At 42.4% G+C, this 19,884-nt stretch overlaps 1 protein-coding gene across 3 annotated transcripts; it reads right to left on the reverse strand.

The window, feature by feature from the left end:
• Positions 1 to 837: 837 nt before the first annotated feature.
• LOC143286075 (uncharacterized) lies at positions 838 to 19,884 on the reverse strand. Of its 3 annotated transcripts, none has more exons than XM_076593643.1 (8): positions 19,770 to 19,884; positions 15,768 to 15,924; positions 13,906 to 14,017; positions 13,170 to 13,249; positions 11,881 to 12,019; positions 11,094 to 11,242; positions 7,827 to 8,058; positions 838 to 2,901 (listed from the first exon to the last, which is right to left on the reverse strand). In XM_076593643.1, exons 2-8 carry the CDS (start codon positions 15,908 to 15,910, stop codon positions 2,788 to 2,790), a joined length of 969 nt encoding a protein of 322 aa, XP_076449758.1. In that variant the 5' UTR covers positions 15,911 to 15,924; positions 19,770 to 19,884; the 3' UTR covers positions 838 to 2,787. The 3 variants fall into 3 exon arrangements, with proteins under 3 accessions (XP_076449758.1, XP_076449756.1, XP_076449757.1); XM_076593641.1 differs by having other exon boundaries at positions 19,554 to 19,861; XM_076593642.1 differs by lacking the exon at positions 19,770 to 19,884 and adding an exon at positions 19,255 to 19,483.

A 19,884-nucleotide genomic window follows, 5' to 3' on the forward strand; every position in this document is an offset into this window, starting at 1 on the left:
GCCTACACATGTCCGTACATACCCCCACACATGTACAAACACAATTATTATTGTTAATTTTAGTACTGCTGACCACACAGGGCCATATCAGGACTGCCCAACTACACAAATGTCCAGCCGCATTATACACAAAACTGTCTTCTTTTCTTTTTTTTAAAAATCATTAAGATAAACTCTACAAATAATTATTAAGACAAACCCTACAAAACACAGTTCATGACACATTATCTTAACCATTTATCTCCTTGGGGCAAATAAGATTAGGAGGTGCTAAGGATATCAGCCCTTCCACTCAGTTTATTATCCCCAAACATGCACAAAACATCCATGGCACATATGACACAAACATGAACACACAAACACATCCATGAGCACATACCTACAAGGACTAGGTGATACATAAACATCTGACAGTAGGTGAAACACCATGATGCACTCATATCAAATTAAATACACAACAGACACATCCACTAACATAACACCTGCTGATGAGTGACTCGTGTACCATGGCAGAAAACAACCGATCATCTATTACAGCTGAGAAGATCATTCATCCATGTGCTGCTGGGAGAAAGGTCATGCAGAAGGGAAGCAAACATGAGACAGAGAAACAAGTACTCCACATTCACTGCTGCTGTTGAGCCTGCAACAGCTTCTCTCTCTGCTTCATGCTTCAGTTCGTCCTTCACTTCTTCCACATATTCTGCTCTCTTTCACTGTATCAACAAACTTTCTCTCTTTTTACAAACAACCACAGAAGCACACACTAATGACATAAAAGTGTAATACACACTGCCTACCCACGTACACATATGATTATTCACTGCCTACACATACCACCCACACATGTACAAACACAATTATTATTGTCATTGTTAATTCTTGTCCAGCTGACCACACAGGGCCGTACCAGGACTGTCCAACTATACAAATGTCCAGCCGCATTAAACACAAAACTGTCACATATTATATAAAATAAAAAAAGAAGATAAACCCTACAACACAGTTCATGACACATTAACCTAACCCATTTAGCTCCTTAGGGTAAATAAGATCAGGTGGTGCTGAGGATGTCAGCCCTTCCATTCACTTCATTATCCCCAGAAAACTCGTAAAAAAACAAAAAGAGAACAACAATACTTCAAAGCCAAACAAAAAATATTTAAAAAATGAAATATAGGAAAATAACACTGCAAAACAGCACAGACAGTACATCATAGACTGCGGAAAAAAGAGAAAAAAATTGCCTTGGCTTGCTAAAAACAAAAGAAAGGGGAATGGACTGGGAAAGCAGAAAAGGAGACAACAGTGAAGGAAGAAAAAAGGCAGATAAAATGAGAGCAATAGAAAAGAGATTTCTAGCACAGAATTTCCAGAAGGTGGGGATGTTATTTTTTACTGAAAGGCTCCTGGCATCCCATGGAGGGGGTGAGGGGGTGGGAGGTTGCCGTTGGGGAAGGAGTACGCACACAGGCACATGATGATAAATAGTGCAGTTTCTAGCTGATGACAGTATGAGGCATGACAGCACAAACAAAATCCCTGATTTAAAAATGTTTTGGAACTATCTGGTTCTGCTGCAAAGGGCAATGACTTTCATGGATGATTTTCAATCCACACCGTGCATGATCCTTATTTTCAACATGATCAAAAATAGACAAAAAAAAGAACACTGAATGCTGAGTATCTCCAGAAATTCAAGCAATGGAAATCCACAATGTTTTTAAATAACAGCGACAAAAAAAACTAGCCGTTCTGAAGTCTCAGGTGTATGGGTGAAAGCAGTTTTGGAGATCATAAGCTATTAGGAAACAGGTAAGTGGTCACAAGGGATTATAACTGTTGTTAAAATTTCACAGGCGTGTGAGCTAAAAGTACTGAGCAGTGATCAACAGTCTGATATGAGATGCAGGATGCTGACATCTTAGCAGGTGCAAGGATCACACCCCCACACCCCATCCCCCAAAAAAGTTACTCCATAAAGCCAGAAATTATTGTAGATCAATGCAAAACATTTGGGCAAAAACACCACAGCATGCAAGTCAGGAATTATGGTAGATCAATAATAATTACACGCACACATTGTTTCTCGATCATGACGATTGTGTCACTGCAGTCAACAAAGCATACACTTCACACCTGAGCAGTATGGATGGTTCTGATATGAAAATTCTAGGCACCAACAGGAGGCAGGGCCACCAGGGGAGAAGAAACCACTGCACCATTCAAGTCAGTCTTCCCTCCTCCCTTCATCCTCCATTCACTCATGTGGAATTCTCCATGTGGACTCACACTATCCACACTCTACGGCCTGTCTCTCTCCCACACAACTACACACTAATAACACAGTTCAAACACAATCAGCACACAGCAGACAACAGATCACCTCTAACACAGCTATCACACACACAAGACTGTGTTATCAAGTTTCACAAGCCAGGAGGAGCTCACCAATCACTTTAAAGTCCAGCTGGGAAATGGAACCAGGGGTGGGGGATACACCTGATTCTTTGCACAAGAAAAGGGGTGAGGGGCAAGTGGGAGGGACAGAACAGACACTGGCCATGAGAGGAGAGAGCAGCCCACTTTACAGGGGAGGGGGAGGAGGGGGTGGGGGGCTGGTCCACGTCAGGAAGGGAAGTGGGAGAGGGGAGGGCAGGACGTAGCTCATGACAGGGGAGAAGCCACAGGAACATGTCAGGAGAAGTGGGGTATGGCAACAATGGGAGGGGGCCAGAGGGGGCAGAAAAAGTGTGGGGGGAGGATACGGTGACAAGTGAGTCACTTTCAGTGGGAGGGGTCAGCATCACCAGCAGCAGAGGGGTCATAGTTCTCCAGGATCCAGGGGTGGGTCATCACCTGACTCAGTGGCAATCTCTTCCTGGGGTCGTGACGCAGCAGCTGCGACACACACACAATCAGGCATTCTTCATGTGTGTGACTGGAATCAACTCAGTGATCAACATGCTTGCTATTCATCACAGGTGTGACTAGAATCAACTAGTGGTTAACATGTTTACTATTCATCACAGGTTTCCATTATGGTAGCACCAGTACAGAGATAAACAATGGAATGCAGGGGGCAGGGGAAAGCATGATATTTTTTTCTTTTCTTTTCTTTTTCCCTAAAAGAATGAACTATGATGACCAAATAATTGATTCATGACATCATGATCCCTCTTCCCTATTCATGGGTCACAGGTATAGAACCCCTTATTCAACTTTTCTTCTCTATGCATCAGAATTATCCATGTCAAAGTTCACTAAAAACACCACAGGTACCAATCTCAGGACAATCATTTTCACTTTAAAGATGACTGTTAAGCTTTGCTCCTGATAAAAATGCCAAACAGCCAGTCAATTCTCCCTTCCCTTTCTGTGTATGTATTTAACCATGACATCTATCACATTTTGACAGGCATGGCTTGTTAATTCAACACATGTTAACCCTGTAAAAAAAAACTGGCAAATTTCATAAATGTTTCTTCCCTTAGATCTCTGTAAACTGAAAGTTTTCCTGCAAACAATGCTCTCAGGACTGCTGTGTGCTAGCTGCAACAAATGAGGAGCATGGAAAAAGTGCAAGCAATGCTTGACCAAGAAACACTTCTACAGTCCTTTGTTTTTTGCCGGTTTTACTTAAACAAGATCTGAAGGTAAAGTGCCAAGTATACTCCTAAACACACAAAATCCCTTGAGCACAGGAATCACAAAGATCCAGCAACTCCTTTAAGATATCAGATCCAGAACTGATCTTCTTTGTCAAAACAGATACTTAACAAAGCCTGGTTCATAACTATTCTGTGCTTAAGAAAAACAATTTAAATACAAAAAACAAACACAGAAATGACGAAAGAATATTAAAGCACACACACATAGAAATGCTGACTCAGTTCTGTTCATGAGAGGACTCAGCACATACCACTGCAGTGTGGAGATAGGAAATTTTCTATCTAAAATTATGTTTAACCCTTTCCTTCTGATTACGGTAGCAGCCGGCACTGCTCGCGCGCGCGCAGCGCCTCGATGCGTCCGGCGCCAGCAGCATGTGTGTGGTACTTTTCCATCATGTGCTGACGCCGTGACTATGCTCAACAGGCACTAAAAGTTGGTGGAAAGTTTCCTACTATAGTCCAATAATCTGGCATCGCTATTTCTGGATGCTAGCACCACTTCCATTCACAAAGAAAGGAGGGAAACTGCGTGTGGAGAGTTGTGAATGAAACTGACTGATTTTCACAATGGCGTCGTCTGCATGCACCAGTTAGTTCGAGGACTATTCAGCGGAGGAATTAGGTCTTATTTTAGAAGAAGTGTCGAAATATGATGCGAATGAAGAGTGAAGAATTTGAAGAAGATTCTGATGTGCATTTAGGTTCTGATCAAGGAGAAGAAAGTGGTGAAAGTGATCCCGAGGACAATGTGCCACTCGCTGCTCTGCAAACCACGTGGCGACCGGCTACTCAGCCTACCAACGTGGCCACATTCCAGCAGCCGACAGGCCCTGCGCATTCACTGCCAAGCACTGCAACCCTCTGGATTATTATTTTTTGTTTATACCCATCACATTTTTTCAAGCTGCAGCAGAGACCAACAGATATGCCTGACAAAAACAAGCAGCCCGGGGCACACCTGACCCCCTATGGTTCGAAACAACACCTGACGAAATGCGGGCCTATCTCTCTGTGCTGATCATGATGGGGATCAATTGTCTGCCACGTTTGTGGTGCTACTGGTCAACCGACCCTCGCTTCCAGAATAATTGGATCAGCAGTGTGAATGACTGTTTCCGTGATTACCATGGACAGAATGTGCCTCAGCATTAGGACAAGCTAGCTTGTTTTTGTTTATGTGTGTGTGTGTGCTTACCTGTAGTTTTGGTGACTGTGACAATTAGCAGTGACACTCTACTAACTACCCTTACTGTACAGTAACACATTGTGTGCATATATAAACAGATCTGTACAAAGTGCTTAGAACAGTGACATAAGAGCAACATGGAACTGTGCTTGAAATTATCTCCAGTAACTCTTCAGTTGTGACAACTGACACTAGTTGTGTGACATTCTTTGGATTACCTGTGGGGACTGTACTGGCAGACAGGAGACAGATCATCTCAAGGAGGGCGCGGCTTCATTTCACAACACTAACGTGCATGTGCATGGAATAACTGCATGTTGGTGTGCTGTATTATAATTGTCATCATCGCATGTAACATATTTGGTGACATTTTGGTGACAGAGACACAACTTTTCACATCTAGACACACAGAATCTCGCTCACATGACAGAACAAAGCCTCATGACCATACCTGCCGAATTTCATGACTCTAGAGGTTTATTCTTGGTTGTGGTGAAGCGTGAACTATACATACCCATTTTGAGGCTAAAGTGCCAGTATGTAGACACAGAGAGATCTGGGCATTGTGAACAGAATGATGCAAATGCAAGTGTGCCTATATTGCTATGTAGGGAATCTCAATGAATAGATGTCAATGAATAGAGATAGAAATAAAATTGTATATGTTAATATGGAAGTCGTATGAACCTATCCCATAAGCGCACACACCTGTGTATACTGAGGGATAAGTATACATCTATAAGTGTAAATAGAAATGTGTATAAATGTAGCAAGATATTGTATATAAATATCTATATCTCTATCTATATATATATATATACCTTTTTTTAAAATAATATTTTTTATTATTTTATATATATATGAACCCAAAAGTTCAGTGGCCAATAGCCTGAGAAACAGCAAGAAATGTGCAGTTGCTATGCAAAGTTGTGTAAAGTCCATGAATGGGCATCAGGACCCAATGAGAAACCGAAAAAACATCATTGGTGGACAGCACGGGGGGCAGGAGTGACGTGCTGTGTTGGCGAAAGTAACTACAGCGTCAACTGCCTAGGTTATGAATGCGGAGTTGCCTCCCTTGGCGCCGACAATCGGTGAAAAGGATGTGTCTTTAGAGCACATATGCCCTGGTGCGACGTGTCCTCGCTGTAGAGGGAGGAGTGTCATGCTGCATGTGATAGTCCGTGGTTCGATGCCACTGTAACCGACACAGGTGAAAACGGCCGCAAGGGGAATAATTATAAAGTCCCTTAGTGCCGTGGGCATCCCAACCCGAATCGGTCGCCATCAGACGCAAGACGGTCGAGGCATGTGGCATGACAGCACCATAATCCAGTGTTATGGGCGTCGTGGACGAGGGGGTGGCAAGTCCGTCGGCTTGCCGTGGGACGTGCATCCCCCTGTTGCTGAACGGCGGTCCAACTTCATGAATAGCTCCTGCAAGAAGACCGATGTTCAGCTGTTATGTTTTAATGGATAAAGGGATAGACAAGATTGGCCCGAGCACTGCCAAGGGGCAGGATCGAGTTATCAAGAGGCACTCCGACGTGCAAGTGCTGATATTAGTCTGGGTAACAGCAGAGTTAGGCAATGGGGCAGAAGAATCCAGCACGGCCGAAGTTCAAATGGGCCGTGCACGCACCTGCTCTGTGGGCGAGGGGCGGTGCAGGCGCAAGGTGTGGCAAGGGGAAGCAGAGTGGTGCATAATTGCTGCAGCAAGTTAGCAATGAGTTGCTGATTGTTTGGTTGAGCAGCTTGCTGAGACGCCATTAGTGGATGGGAAACAGCAGCAATCAGCGGTGTGGCAGATGGGGTTATCACCGCATAGCTTGGTGGGACCGTGCACGCACCCGCACTGTTGGCCAGGAGCAGTGCCGGTGCAAGGGAAATAACTGCGGCGGTCACCGGCAAGGGTGCCGAAGCAGGGGTTGCCTCCCCTGGATCGGGCGCTCCAGACAAAGAGGGGGTACACGGGTATGGGCGAGCGAGTCCCCTAGTGGTCCACCTTCCTCCCTACACCAGGGGAGGGCATCCCTACGCGCCTCGGTCGCCATTGGATCCGAGACGGTTGAGACATGCCGCGTGCGGGGTCGCGTGATCCAATGTCACGGCCGCCACCATGGACGCATCGCACATAGGGCCCAGTCTAGCGTGCGGATCCAAAGCCTTTTTTTTTTCTTTTTTTTTTTGTGTGTGTTGTTTCCCCAAAGGGATTGTGGCATATTCCATGGTGCAACTGTGGGTATGGGTAAAGAGATGGAGGAGGTCGACTCGTGCACTGTTGACTGGCAGGGCCGAGAAAACGCGGATCGCGACAAGTGTTCGCGGATCGATAAGAATGACATTAAAGGCAACACTGACCTGAGTGTGGGGCAACAAACCTCAAGAAGTCATAAGAGGAGGTGTAGGAGGTGATCAAGGTCTGGATTCGACCGGAGGGAGCGAAGGAAGTGGAGGATGCGGCGGGTTGGCGTTGTTGAGAGGGCCAGGAGTAGAGGACCCAGAGTGGCAGCGAATCGATTGCAATCGCGCCTTAATTTTAGCGCGATCGCCCAATCGAGCTACATAATTATGTGACCTGGTTGAAGACAATTCGACAAAAAACAAGAACGCCAGAGAATCGACAGACAGACAGAAAATACGAAAAAACTTAGCCGTATGAAGAGCACAGGAACAGGAGTCATGATGGCTGCCAGAAAAAGAGGGCGCTAGCTAGCGGGACAAACGGGAGGTTACCTACTTCCGGGAGGTTATCGGCCGTAGTACTTTTTATTCTGTTTGCATGAAACTACAGAAACCATGAAGTGGCCTCCATCATAAGTAACAAGGGCCTACATGCCCTGACCAAAACCTTCAAGATGATAAAACACTCACACAGGCACAAACTAAATCTTGCCATAAATACTACACACTTTTAAAGGTACCCAATATAATCACAACACACTTCAAAGAGGACAATTCACTACCTTACAAATGAGGTCCCGAGCTTTGGCAGACACAAAGTCAGGGAACCTCAAGTCCACCTTGGTGATACGGGCGTATGTTTCGGAGTGACCCTCTGCCTCAAAGGGAGGGTTGCCGACCAGGAACTCGTAGCACAGCACCCCCAGACTCCACAAGTCCACGTTCTCGTCATGCGTCTTGCCCTCCACCATCTCAGGGGGCAGGTAGTCCAGCGTACCACACATGGTGGTTCTCCTGCATCGCACCACAGCAAATTTATTGATCAGTGTTGTTTATAGCCCATCCAACTGTACAGGGCCAGATCAGGGCAGAACACTTGTAAATACTGATCTGGTAGAACCTAAAAAAACACACACACCTGGAAAAGAAGAATGGGCACAAGTGCTGTCATATTCATGCATATAATATAAACCTGGGGCATGCCTCTGATGTTGACCATCCCCCCAATTTTTGTTTGTTTGTTTGTTTTTTGGCAGAACAATCAGGAAATTTGGTAGGAATTTTTTTTAATTTGGTTGGAACACTCAGACTCTGAGCCACATCATCAAATGTACATTTTATCTACAAGGCATACGAACACTTGGGCCTACCAGAAACATGGAGTTACTGCTCTGATTAAAGCTGATTGGTCCACTCAATGTAGAGGATTAGCTGAGCATCATCACATGAGACCATGGTTAGTAGTGACTGCCCTGGCCTCGTGATCTATAGGTGTAGACCATCTGGGTAATGTTACAACAGGAAAGCATGTGACCATGCGATGCAGTCGAAAATGAACTCGTCAGAACCATTTTGATGTTGGCGTAACGTCTAAACAAACTGCGATCGAGCGCAACAAAATACGGTGACATCGTAATAGTTGGCATCTCTGCAGATTGCAGACAAGACAACCAAGTCCCAGTCAGTGGTGCTATTTTCTGCCAGCCTCCATCTCCAGCTGGCAACTTAGCGAGTACACCCACTGTTGTAGCCTATCATAGGGAAAGCAGTGGTACAGGCCAACCTCAAAATCTTACCAGTAGTAACAGATGATGTAAAAATTAGGAACAAACAGAAATGAATTTTCATAAAAACACTATGTTCTTACAGCACGCTGTGCAGGCAGGTATATGTGTGCATGTTTGCGCACACACAATACCACTGAAATATATTAAAAAAAACAAAACAAAAAAAACATCACAGCTGTAGCACAATTTCATCATGGCCACCATGACTCATGGAAGATTTACACTTGCAAAGAGTGCACAGACTAAACGTTTTCCCCTTTCTGTCCTTATTGTAAACATGGCCACAGCTTATTGTTGTTGTTTTTTTGTTTTTTTTGTTTTTGTTTTTTGTTGTTTTTTTTGCTGCCCCATCATCTGCACCATTTCAGTGGCATTACTCCCACGCCGCTCATTTACATTCCCCCATACATGGCCACACCTGGGTTCGTCCGTCGCAGTTCCAGCGTCGGCAGTCCACAGGGAACTATCGATGTTAGGTCGCCAGGAGGCCACACACCAGAGGAGACCCTGCACTGCTGCTGAGTCACTTCGGTGGTGTTCAGTGGTGCCTGTTTTGTTTTAACGTACTTAGGACACCACCTACTAAGCCCCCTACTAACGACAATAATGGCTTAGTCGCGGAGCCAGACTGAGTGAGCGTCCCTCCCAGAGTGGAGACCGCCACCACGTCCCTCAAACAACAGCCACCCATGAATCTGCCGACACTGACGACATTGACAGGACTCACCCCAAGCACGGAAGTGGAGGGGTATCGAAACTGAGGTCACCATGAGAGCAGGGCATGAAAGGCCACAGACTTTGAGACTATATTTTTTTTATATTGATGACGATGAAGGAGGAGGAGGATGACGATGATGATGGCGATGTTGCTATGGAGGTCCATTTTGGTTTAGGACTGCATGACAAGGCTGTACTCTACGCTTCCTGTCATAATGATATCCCGGCGTTAACCAGGCCCGAGAGATGCAGACACTTGCAGTGTTGGTCAGGTAATTAGAGCAACACACCCAAAGACGCATCCTTGAAGTGGATGACACTCGACTGTGTGGTCCCAGTCTCCCCATTTAAGCCCACAGCACACTCAACTCTGGGTAGGAGCAGGCCAAGGGCCGAAAAACCCACCTCCGCTGGGATTCGAACCCACGTCCTCCCAGCCGTCAGTCCGCGACGCTAACCACTTCGCCACGGCGGCTGGTGCTTATTGTATTCTTTCCTGAAGGCCTGGCGGTGTCAGTTTTGGTTGACTTTTTTTTTTTATCACAACAAGGTTCACTCTTCATTTCCTTTATCAATGTCACACAAATATGGCGATTCCTGAAATGTAGGCAATAGCAGACCCCATAGAACGGTCACTACAAAGAAAAGCTACACACTAACCACAGCCTTAAAAAAGAAGCTGAAGGCATAGATACTGAAAGCCTGAGGAAAAGGACAGTTTCAGTTTCAGTTCTCAAAGAGGCATCATTGCGTTCGGACAAATCCAAATATGCTACACCACATCTGCCAGGCAGATGCCTGACCAGCAGTATAACCCAACGCACTTAGTCAGGCCTTGAGTGCCAGCATATATATTTGTGTACCAATCAGAGTGGATTTCTTCTGCAGAAATTTTCAAGAGGACAACACTCTCATTGCCATGGGTTCTTTCACAGTGCGTCAAGTGCGTGCTGCACACGGGACCTCCATTTATTTGTATTTGTATTTCTTTTTATCACAACAGATTTCTCTGTGTGAAATTCAGGCTGCTCTCCCCAGGGAGAGCGCGTCACTATACAAGAGCGCCACCCATTTTTTTGTATTTTTTCCTGTGTGCAGTTTTATTTGTTTTTCCTATCGGAGTGGATTTTTCTACAGAATTTTGCCAGGAACAACCCTTTTGTTGCCATGGGTTCTTTTACGTGCGCTAAGTGCATGCTGCACAAGGGACCTTGGTTTATCGTCTCATCCAAATGACTATTGTCCAGACCACCACTCAAGGTCTAGTGCAGGGGGAGAAGATATCGGCGGCTGAGCCGTGATTCGAACCAGCGCGCTCAGATTCTCTCGCTTCCTAGGCGAACGCGTTACCTCTAGGCCATCACTCCACTTTATCGTCTCATCTGAATGACTACACGGTCAATTTGATTTTCCAGTCAAACTTGGGAGAAAGGGTGAGAGCAGGACTTGAACCTAGACCCTCGCAGACAATGTATTGGTAGATGAGTGTTCTAACCATCCTGCCACCTTCCTCCTTAAGGACAGCATGAGGAGAGTGTGACCCACCTGGAGGAGGGGGCGTGCACAGACCACCCAAAGTCAGCAATCTTCAGGCCCCCCTTCATCCCCAGTAGCAGGTTCTCTGGCTTGATGTCACGGTGTATCACCTTCTTGCTGTGGCAGTACTGCAGGGCGCTCGACAGCTGGTAGATATACTGCAACACACAAACATACGTCCCCATCAATAAACGACAACACACACACTTCCCCATCAACATAAACAACACACACACACACACACACAAATAATATCACATGTGCAAGTCCATATGACAAACACATGGGTGAGAGTGACTGATTTTCATAATACAGAAAAGCTTGTGACTAGTGTTCAGGGGCTACTAAAGTGAAGTGCCTGTCTCAATACTGAAAAAAATTGTTTTTTTAAATTGCAAAAGTGCCCAAATGAAAATCTATCTTATATAGAAAAACTTCCACACAAGTATATGTGTAGATACATAATCTTACAAAAGCATCAAAATTATGCAAGAATACCAAGTTGGAAGCTGAGATCCATGCATTCCAGATAATGACAAACATCACAAAAAATGTGAATGAGCTCAGACAACGATGCAGTTTAGTTCAAATGAATGCTGGACAAATACATCCCCAGTGGCTTTTGACTATGATGTAAATCCTGCATTTCCTGAAATATTGATCTGAACGAGAACAAGCCAAATAAAGATTATATCAAGATATATATGTCACTCCCTTCATGAAAGCTTCAGACCTGTAACAGAACACCAAAAAAATTGACAAAGCCACTGATAGATTGTAGATGTGAGCCACTCACCCCCGCTGATCTCTTCTCATCAAACCGTCCACACCTCTGTAGCTCTTTGTACAACTCTCCCCTAGGGGCAAACTCAAGTATCAAGTAGACCCGTGTCTTGTCGTGGAAGTAGCCAAACATTCGCAAAATGTTTTCGTGTCTGCAACAGATACACGTGTTGAGTGACAAAGTGTCCCCAAATGGACCAAAGCGAAAAATGATGAAAAGAGTAGCCACTGTTCGTCTGACATTCCCGTTTGGGAAAGGGGACAGAAGGATGGGAATGGGAGAGTGGAACACCAGTCAGGTGCATGGGATGGGGAGAAGGGGAGGTGGAGGTGGGTGGGGGAAGGGACAGGGGTGCTATTGCTAGACAGAACGAAAGTCAAGCTCATGAAATAATGCCAAGGAGGTCAAAAAGTGAATGGTGGAATGAGAATCTAGTGTATGAAAAGGGTGGGGCGGGGTGAGGGACTGGGATGGAATAAGTCAAAGCCCTCAAGATCCATCAATAACCTACCTTTTATAATGTATCTCTTCAACAAGAGAGATCAAATAATATTACTTGTGAATAAATACTAATCCAAAATGGAATTTGACACTGTTGTGACCCTGAAACTAACAATGCCAATCATGATGAACAATACAAAACAAAGTCACCTATTTCCACAGAACAAATACAACACTCCCCAGTGACATATTAATCATGTCCACTTAGTTTTATACACATGATAACGTGCACAAGGAAAGAAGCAATGCATAAGGCTTATGCATTCTTTCAAAGACGAACAGGTAAATTTTCATACTGAAAACCAGTTGTGAAGAGCAACTGATGCATCATGATTTCAAAGTAATATTTACTGAGGTCCGAAAGTTGAGTCAAAGCACCAAGTTGTAGTGTTCTACAATTACATAAAACAGTGTAGCTGATCACTGATGGCAGTGTTAGCAAGACATTAATGTCAACATCAAAGACAATACAGATCTCATGGTCACCCCATACACCACAGTAAATTACAAACTACACACACTGATCACAGTTAAATGTGTTTACCCCATGTCTTTGTCACTGCAGTAGGTATGCACTCACAGATAGATTCATGAGCATCCTTCCCCCCACCCCACCACCACCCTCCCCCCATCCCCCATCTGGATGACAACGATGGTCATCATCGATCTCGAGGGACACACCACCACCAGGTATACTGTAACAGCAAACATATCACAGACAAATAAATGGGACTCGCCAAAGCTGGAAATCAAAGCATCTGTGGCATTTCTAGACTATGTGCCAGGCACAGTGCACTCACCTAAGATGGGACTGAATCTCAATTTCTCGCCGCAGCTGGTGCTCCACACCTGCTTTCTGGAGCTGGGATTTGAACATGAGCTGAAAACGTATGAAAAAAAAAATGTTCAGCACAATGAAAGACTTGTCTCCTTTGTGCCTAAAATATGAAGTCACACTATTTTTCTGTCCACATGTTGGGAGGAGGGTGGGAGTAGAGGTCATCTGGCCAATGAAGTGTTTGAAAGTTTGAATATAGCTTCTATTCCCAAGTTTTTCTGTTTCAATTTACAAATCTATTCATAAGACATTGTCTACGCATTAGCTGCTTTTGACATGTATGTGTGCAACTTGCAACTAAAGATCTGAAGAGAAAGACCACATGCATCTTACTTATGTTATTGCTGCCCAACCAGAATGATAAAACGATTTATTTTTTCCTGGTTGCTTCTTGTACATGACATACAGACACACTTCGGACTGCGTTTGGGATCTAGACCTACCAGGTCTTATAAACTAAGATTGTTGGAAATATTGTTTCTTCCCATCATTCATTCAAGGTGTAAGTGTGAAAGGCCCATAGCATGTGTTAAGTTTACTCTGTATTTCTGACTACAAGCTTACTAGTAAACTAGACCGCTTATTTTGCATCATGAGACCAAAGGGCACAACCATTCACTGAACCAAGTGTGACAAAAATAATGGTATAAAAAACCTCAGTACAAAGCCATTGGCAGACAGAGTGGATAAGATGATACCTTGAGGGCAACGATGTATTTGCTGTGTTTCTCACGAGCCAGGTAGACATTGCCAAACTTGCCCTTGCCCAGAGGTTTGCCGATGTCAAAGTCTTCAAGGGACCACTTCTTCCTGCACACACAACACATTGGCCATCCACAATCAACACATTCACAACAAAATGTTTCAGATGAACTGAATCAACATATAAATGTTCACTTACCGAGTCAGAGTTCAAGAGACAGCATCATACTAAGTTGCATAAAGCTAAAAAAAAAAAGAAAAAAAAAAAAAAAAAAAAGTTGCATAAAGCTGCTGGTTAAGAGGACGGTATCAATAAAATAAGTAGGCACTGTAAAATGAGATAACATTCTCCTTCACACCTGAAAATCTCTTTTTTTGGACTGGACATGATGCAGCAAAATCTTCTGAAATTCAAATATTTTGCAGATACACTGAAAACAAAAATCAGAGTTTCTTTGTTAAAATGAGTTCTGGCCGTTCTAATAAAAGCTAACACAAAAACATTTTGTATCACCATCACAAGTGGTCATCTATCTTTGTTGGCTGCCACATTCTCATATCTTGTGACTTAAAAATATCAGCGTTAAAATCCTTTAGTTTGACTCCTCTGGCAGTCTGACTTGAAGGTTCAGACTTTATACGTCAAAGAGCAGGGTACTTCCTCAAAGTTTTTATTCTTACTCTTGTGCAGAAACATAGTTCAGATCATAATTTACCTTTACTAAGGTTATTGTTCTTGAAAACAGGGACCTTAAAATGACCTCTTTCATAATTGGTGGACTACATTCCTGGTTAGGTACTCTCTCATTGTGTATATTTCAACAGCTAGTGCAGTTTTCAATTCCACTGTGTATGCTTCATCAAGGAGAAAAAATGATGTAATCAGAAAAGAAACTATACCAAATTCATTTATATGTAATATGCAGAGGAAATCATTTTCTGAATGATCACCCCAACCAGTTTATAATTCTAAACTGGTGATTTTGTAATGATTCTGACTATCTTAGATGTATAAATACTTATGCACTCCATCATTCAACACACAAGACAGCCAAACAACAATGCATTCCATGCGTTCTATTTTCTGCCAGTCTCATAACAAATTGAAACAAATTCTGTTAAATCAGGGTAAAAGGAGGAGTTTGTATTATACTCCATGTTTGGTGTTTACATATACTTACCATGTCAAACTGATGCAAACTAGGCCTATGGTTTGCTCTGTTTGGCCAAATTTCGCGCGGCTAACAGTGAAAAGACGCCCCTCTTAGTCTGGCCCGCTCTTAGCCAATCAAACGCCTCTAACAGCTATAAGCGCTGAATCATTCCTTTGGCCAAGGCTCTCCACGCCATCTTGTCAGTGAGAGATTTTGATAAAGAATAATCAAACATGCTTTTCCCCACTGATCAAAAGGAGAATACACACACACACACACACACACATATAAATCATTAAACATAAATGCACTGAAATAAAAGTCAAACAATTCATTTTTCAAAACAACAAAAAACAGAGTGATGAACGTAAGAAATTCATTAACTCAACACTCTATAACCTCTTTCAGACAAAAATGATAATATATATACTATTAATATCAAAAGACCACTAGTATCAGGGCCACACACACACACACACACATGCACACACACACACACTAACACACAGAATGCAATGGTAACTTACTGACTGGTTTTAAAGAAAAAAAAAAGAAAGTAAATTATTCAAATTAGGCAAGAATTTTATAATGAATATGATAATAAACACACACACACACACACGAACTTTACTTTCTTTTTTTCAAATTTAGACCAAGCAAAGTTAAATGACCACTCTAGAAGGACACATAATAAAGTTACGTACATTTTGGATGCAGCACCTGCATCAGACTGCACTGGCTCCACGGCTGCTGGTGCAGGACTGACCTTTCCTTGACCAGCAGGCTGCTCTGTCAGCTGACTGCTTCTGTTTGTTTTCAGCACACGCTGCGGTCCAACAGAGGCCATACTGCACCCTCTTTCTGGAAGACACAGTTTGAACGTCTGCATGTTATTCACATGTTCCCTTCCACTCAAAACAATACTTGAACTGGAATCAGATGCGTGAGCAGTAATCACAGCTGCCAACCAAGTTCAGCTGCATTCTTTTGTGTCTGTTTGCAACAACACCCACATTCACTATGAATTATTCTGTGCATAATTCATAGTGTTTTACCCTGTTGTTAGTAATTGTTTCAGTGATGCTTCATTTTCTTGGCATTGCATCCTGGATATATGTTCATGTTTCCATATCAATTATCATAACCCATCCAAAAACTCTGGTTGAATCCACCAAACGTTTCATATGTATATACATATATATGAAGCCATGAAACTTTTGCCAAGTATTCTGTACTTTTATGAGTAAAACCTAGCAACATGAAGGAACTTTGACCACAAAACCTTTTTTTTCTTTCTTTTACTGTAAAGAACTTCAGAATCATTGAATACATCTATCCATATAAAAAAAAAGCTTCAACTATTGCTAATACAGTTATTAAGGGTTGGATTTGTTGTCTTTTCAGGGGTGGTGGGGGTTAAAAGCAACCGAACAAAACTTGGGATATCAGACATATTAGAAATCCCAGTTTATGAATCACTCAGATACTGCATACAACTTGAACACTCACAATAAAGCAGAAGGCATACAACCTAAACACCTGACAAAAACAACGAAACACAATCTGGGGTTTTACGCCCAGCCCAGACAATCCTTTTAATTTTATCCTGAAGCAGACCCATGCAGTGACTAACTGAAGTGACCAACCATATCATATCAATATCAAGGCGTGCAGGCCTGACAAGGCCTTTTGCCCGCTTGAAGTGTGGAAGAAAAAGAGTCCCCACATATGTCTGGTGCATTTTTTAACATTGAGTGTGCAATGCTTGAAAAATCAATAAATATGAAAATGAGTTTTGAATTAAAAATTTTGTAAATGAATATCAAGATAATTCTTAAATGTATTCACTGTTCCTGCAGAAACAACGTCTTGTGACAAATTATTCCAAACATTTGTTACTCTGTTAGAAAAGAAATGCACAAATCCAGAAGTTTTTGCTGAAACTTTTAACAGTTTGTAGGAATGGCCTCTTGTAGCACTGTTCTCATTCAATGTATACAAAGAGTTTATAGTTCTGCTGTCATACAATCCATAAGTCATGTTATACATCTCTATTAAATCAACACGCAGTCTTCCATACTCTAAACTAGGTAACTGAAGTGCTTGCAACCTATTTTCATAGTCCATATCAGCAAAGCCAATGATTCTTTTAGTAAATCTTTGTTGAACATTTTCAATACTGTCTATATGTTTCACTAAGCCCATATTCTGAACAACATTCCAGTATTCTAAGACTGGCCTGACTAATGACTTAAATAATGGCACCATAATGTCTTTACTTTTACACTGTATATTCCCAACTAATATTCCAGTCAATCTATTGGCTTTTTTAATGGTTTCATTAACATGAACATCAAAAGAGACCAGAGTCAACAATGACTCCAAGATCTCTCTCCGATGAAGTCTCCTGGAAGTCTGTACCATCCATATAATACTTATAATGTGGCTTATTTCTGCTTACATGTAAAACTTTACATTTATTGCTATTAAATTTAATTTGCCATCTATCAGTCCAGTGTACTAAATTATCAATACTAACTTGCAACTTCAGTCTACCAACATCAGAATCTACTTCCTCATAGATCTTTGTATCATCTGCAAAGATTTTCACAAAACAGTCTAATATATCAGGCATGTCATATAATGTACAAAGAGTGTGGGCCCCAAGACACTGCCTTGAGGAACACCACTACTCACCTTAACAGGACACGATGACTCAGTCCCTACTGATACATACTGTGTTCTCTCATATAAAAAGTCTTTTATCCATTCCAACAATTTACCACAAATACTGTACCCTTGCAATTTAACAATTAGCCTATTATGTGGAACTTCATTGAACGCCTTCTGTAAGTCCAGATAAATTGCATCCATTGGTTTAATGTTTTCAAGTGACTGCATCCAGTCATGTAAAGTATTCAGCAACTGAGTTACACAGGATCTACCACTGGTAAAGCCAAACTGATAATCAGACAATAAGTCGTTATCAATCAAATGTTTATTCAAAGTGTCACGTATGAAACCTTCAAAAACTTTACATACAACAGATGTCAAACTTACTGGTCGATAGTTTCCAGGGTCTTGTTTGTTACCTTTCTTAATATTGGTTTTACTGTTGCTACTTTCCATGCATGTGGGATCTTACCATGTGATACAGTTTTAACAAACAGAATCTTTAAGGGAATAGCTAAACTACTATTCAATTCTTTTAGCAAATAAGGGTGTATTCCATCAGGACCAATGGCTTTATTCACCTTTAAGTTTAACAGTGAAAGTTTGTCACTAATCATCTTTTCTGAAACTTCAACATAATCTGTTGAAGCCTTGCATTATGATTCAAAAGAAGGAATATTGGTGACATCTTCCACTGTGAAAACACTAGAGAAAAACAAATTTAGGACCTCAGTCTTTTCTTTGTCGTTGTTAGTTAAAGTTCCACAAGGTATGCTTAAGTCAGAATGATCTCCTTTGGTTTAGACTGTGATGCAATATAATCTCTTTGGGTCACTTTTAATGTTCTTTGCAATAGACATCTCTTTTTCCTTAGTAGCCTTTCGTAATGCCCTCTTAACCTGATTTTGAGCACATGCTTAAGCATTATAATTTTCAGTTGTCCTTTACTTCTTATACCATCTGAAAGTCTTTCTTTTCAATCCTATCTTTTCCGAAACAGAAGGTGAGGCAGTCTTTTTGTAACTTTTGCTTCCTGTCCAAAACTCTTTAGATGGCACATACTTATCTTGTAATTCCTTCAATTTATCAGTAATGCAAGACCAACGTTCATCCACAGATTTGAGTTCCAGTCTCTTTCCAATTTATGTCATCCAGTGCATGCCTCATTGTCCCATGATCACCATGCAGTGACTTCAACTTTTGTTAGACGTTTGCGGCATGGGTTGGCCTGTTTGTCATTCTGAATGTGGTTAAAATCACTTTTGGTGGCATGCGTGGACTACTTATGTGTAGCATACTGTACAGAACAGTGTGCGTCGACGTAGTGTGTGACCATTAGTACTATGATCTTGCCATTCTTGGTCAATCAAACTCAGATGAAGTCGACAAAATGGTGTTTGAAGGAGCTGCGAATCATAATCCACCCACCGATTTAAAACAAAGAAACTTGGACGACCACTTCGCTACACAGTGAGAGTGTTTAAAGAAATACAACACCGTGATCAAGATGTTCCTTACTTGATGTTCGTGTCTTGCGGTCGAGTTCCCGACTGAGTTGCACAACTGTCTGTGCTGAGATGTCGTCAACAGTGTGACTGGTCTGACAACAGACCTTCACGTGACCAGTCTTATCAATGTTATTCGATAGATTTAATATATTCCTACTTTTTCCTTGCCAAAGTCAAAAGCAGGAGAATCAACACAAGATACACACACTAAAAATTTCCATGGACGTAACAACAAACAATCAGCCTAGTGCCATTCAAATTCAGTAAAAGGCATTGCGGTTGGCTTTGCTGGCCCGCTTTTTGGCATACCTGTAAAAGCTACTTTCGTTGGACAAAATGTGTCGATCCGGAAATGAGTGGGAGTGTTTCTTTTCTGGCATTGCTGCACAACTCGACGTCTTCGCGAGAAACAGTTCAGCATTTTTCGCTAAAGCCGTCCCTCTCAAAATGGCGTAATGTTCAACTTTAGAATACTAAACTCAGGGGGGCTGTTTAGACGAAAAGCAAAGGGTGTTTTAGGATCACCTCGATGCGCTGAGTTGAATGGAACCCTCAGCTAAGCTCTAGGACCACTCCTTTCTCATGAAACTGCGACAGATACACAGTAAGCTGAGTACTCCTTCCCCACCTGCACGCATTT

This window comes from Babylonia areolata, chromosome 9 (assembly GCF_041734735.1).
Source record: "Babylonia areolata isolate BAREFJ2019XMU chromosome 9, ASM4173473v1, whole genome shotgun sequence".
Lineage (NCBI taxonomy): Eukaryota > Metazoa > Mollusca > Gastropoda > Neogastropoda > Buccinidae > Babylonia > Babylonia areolata.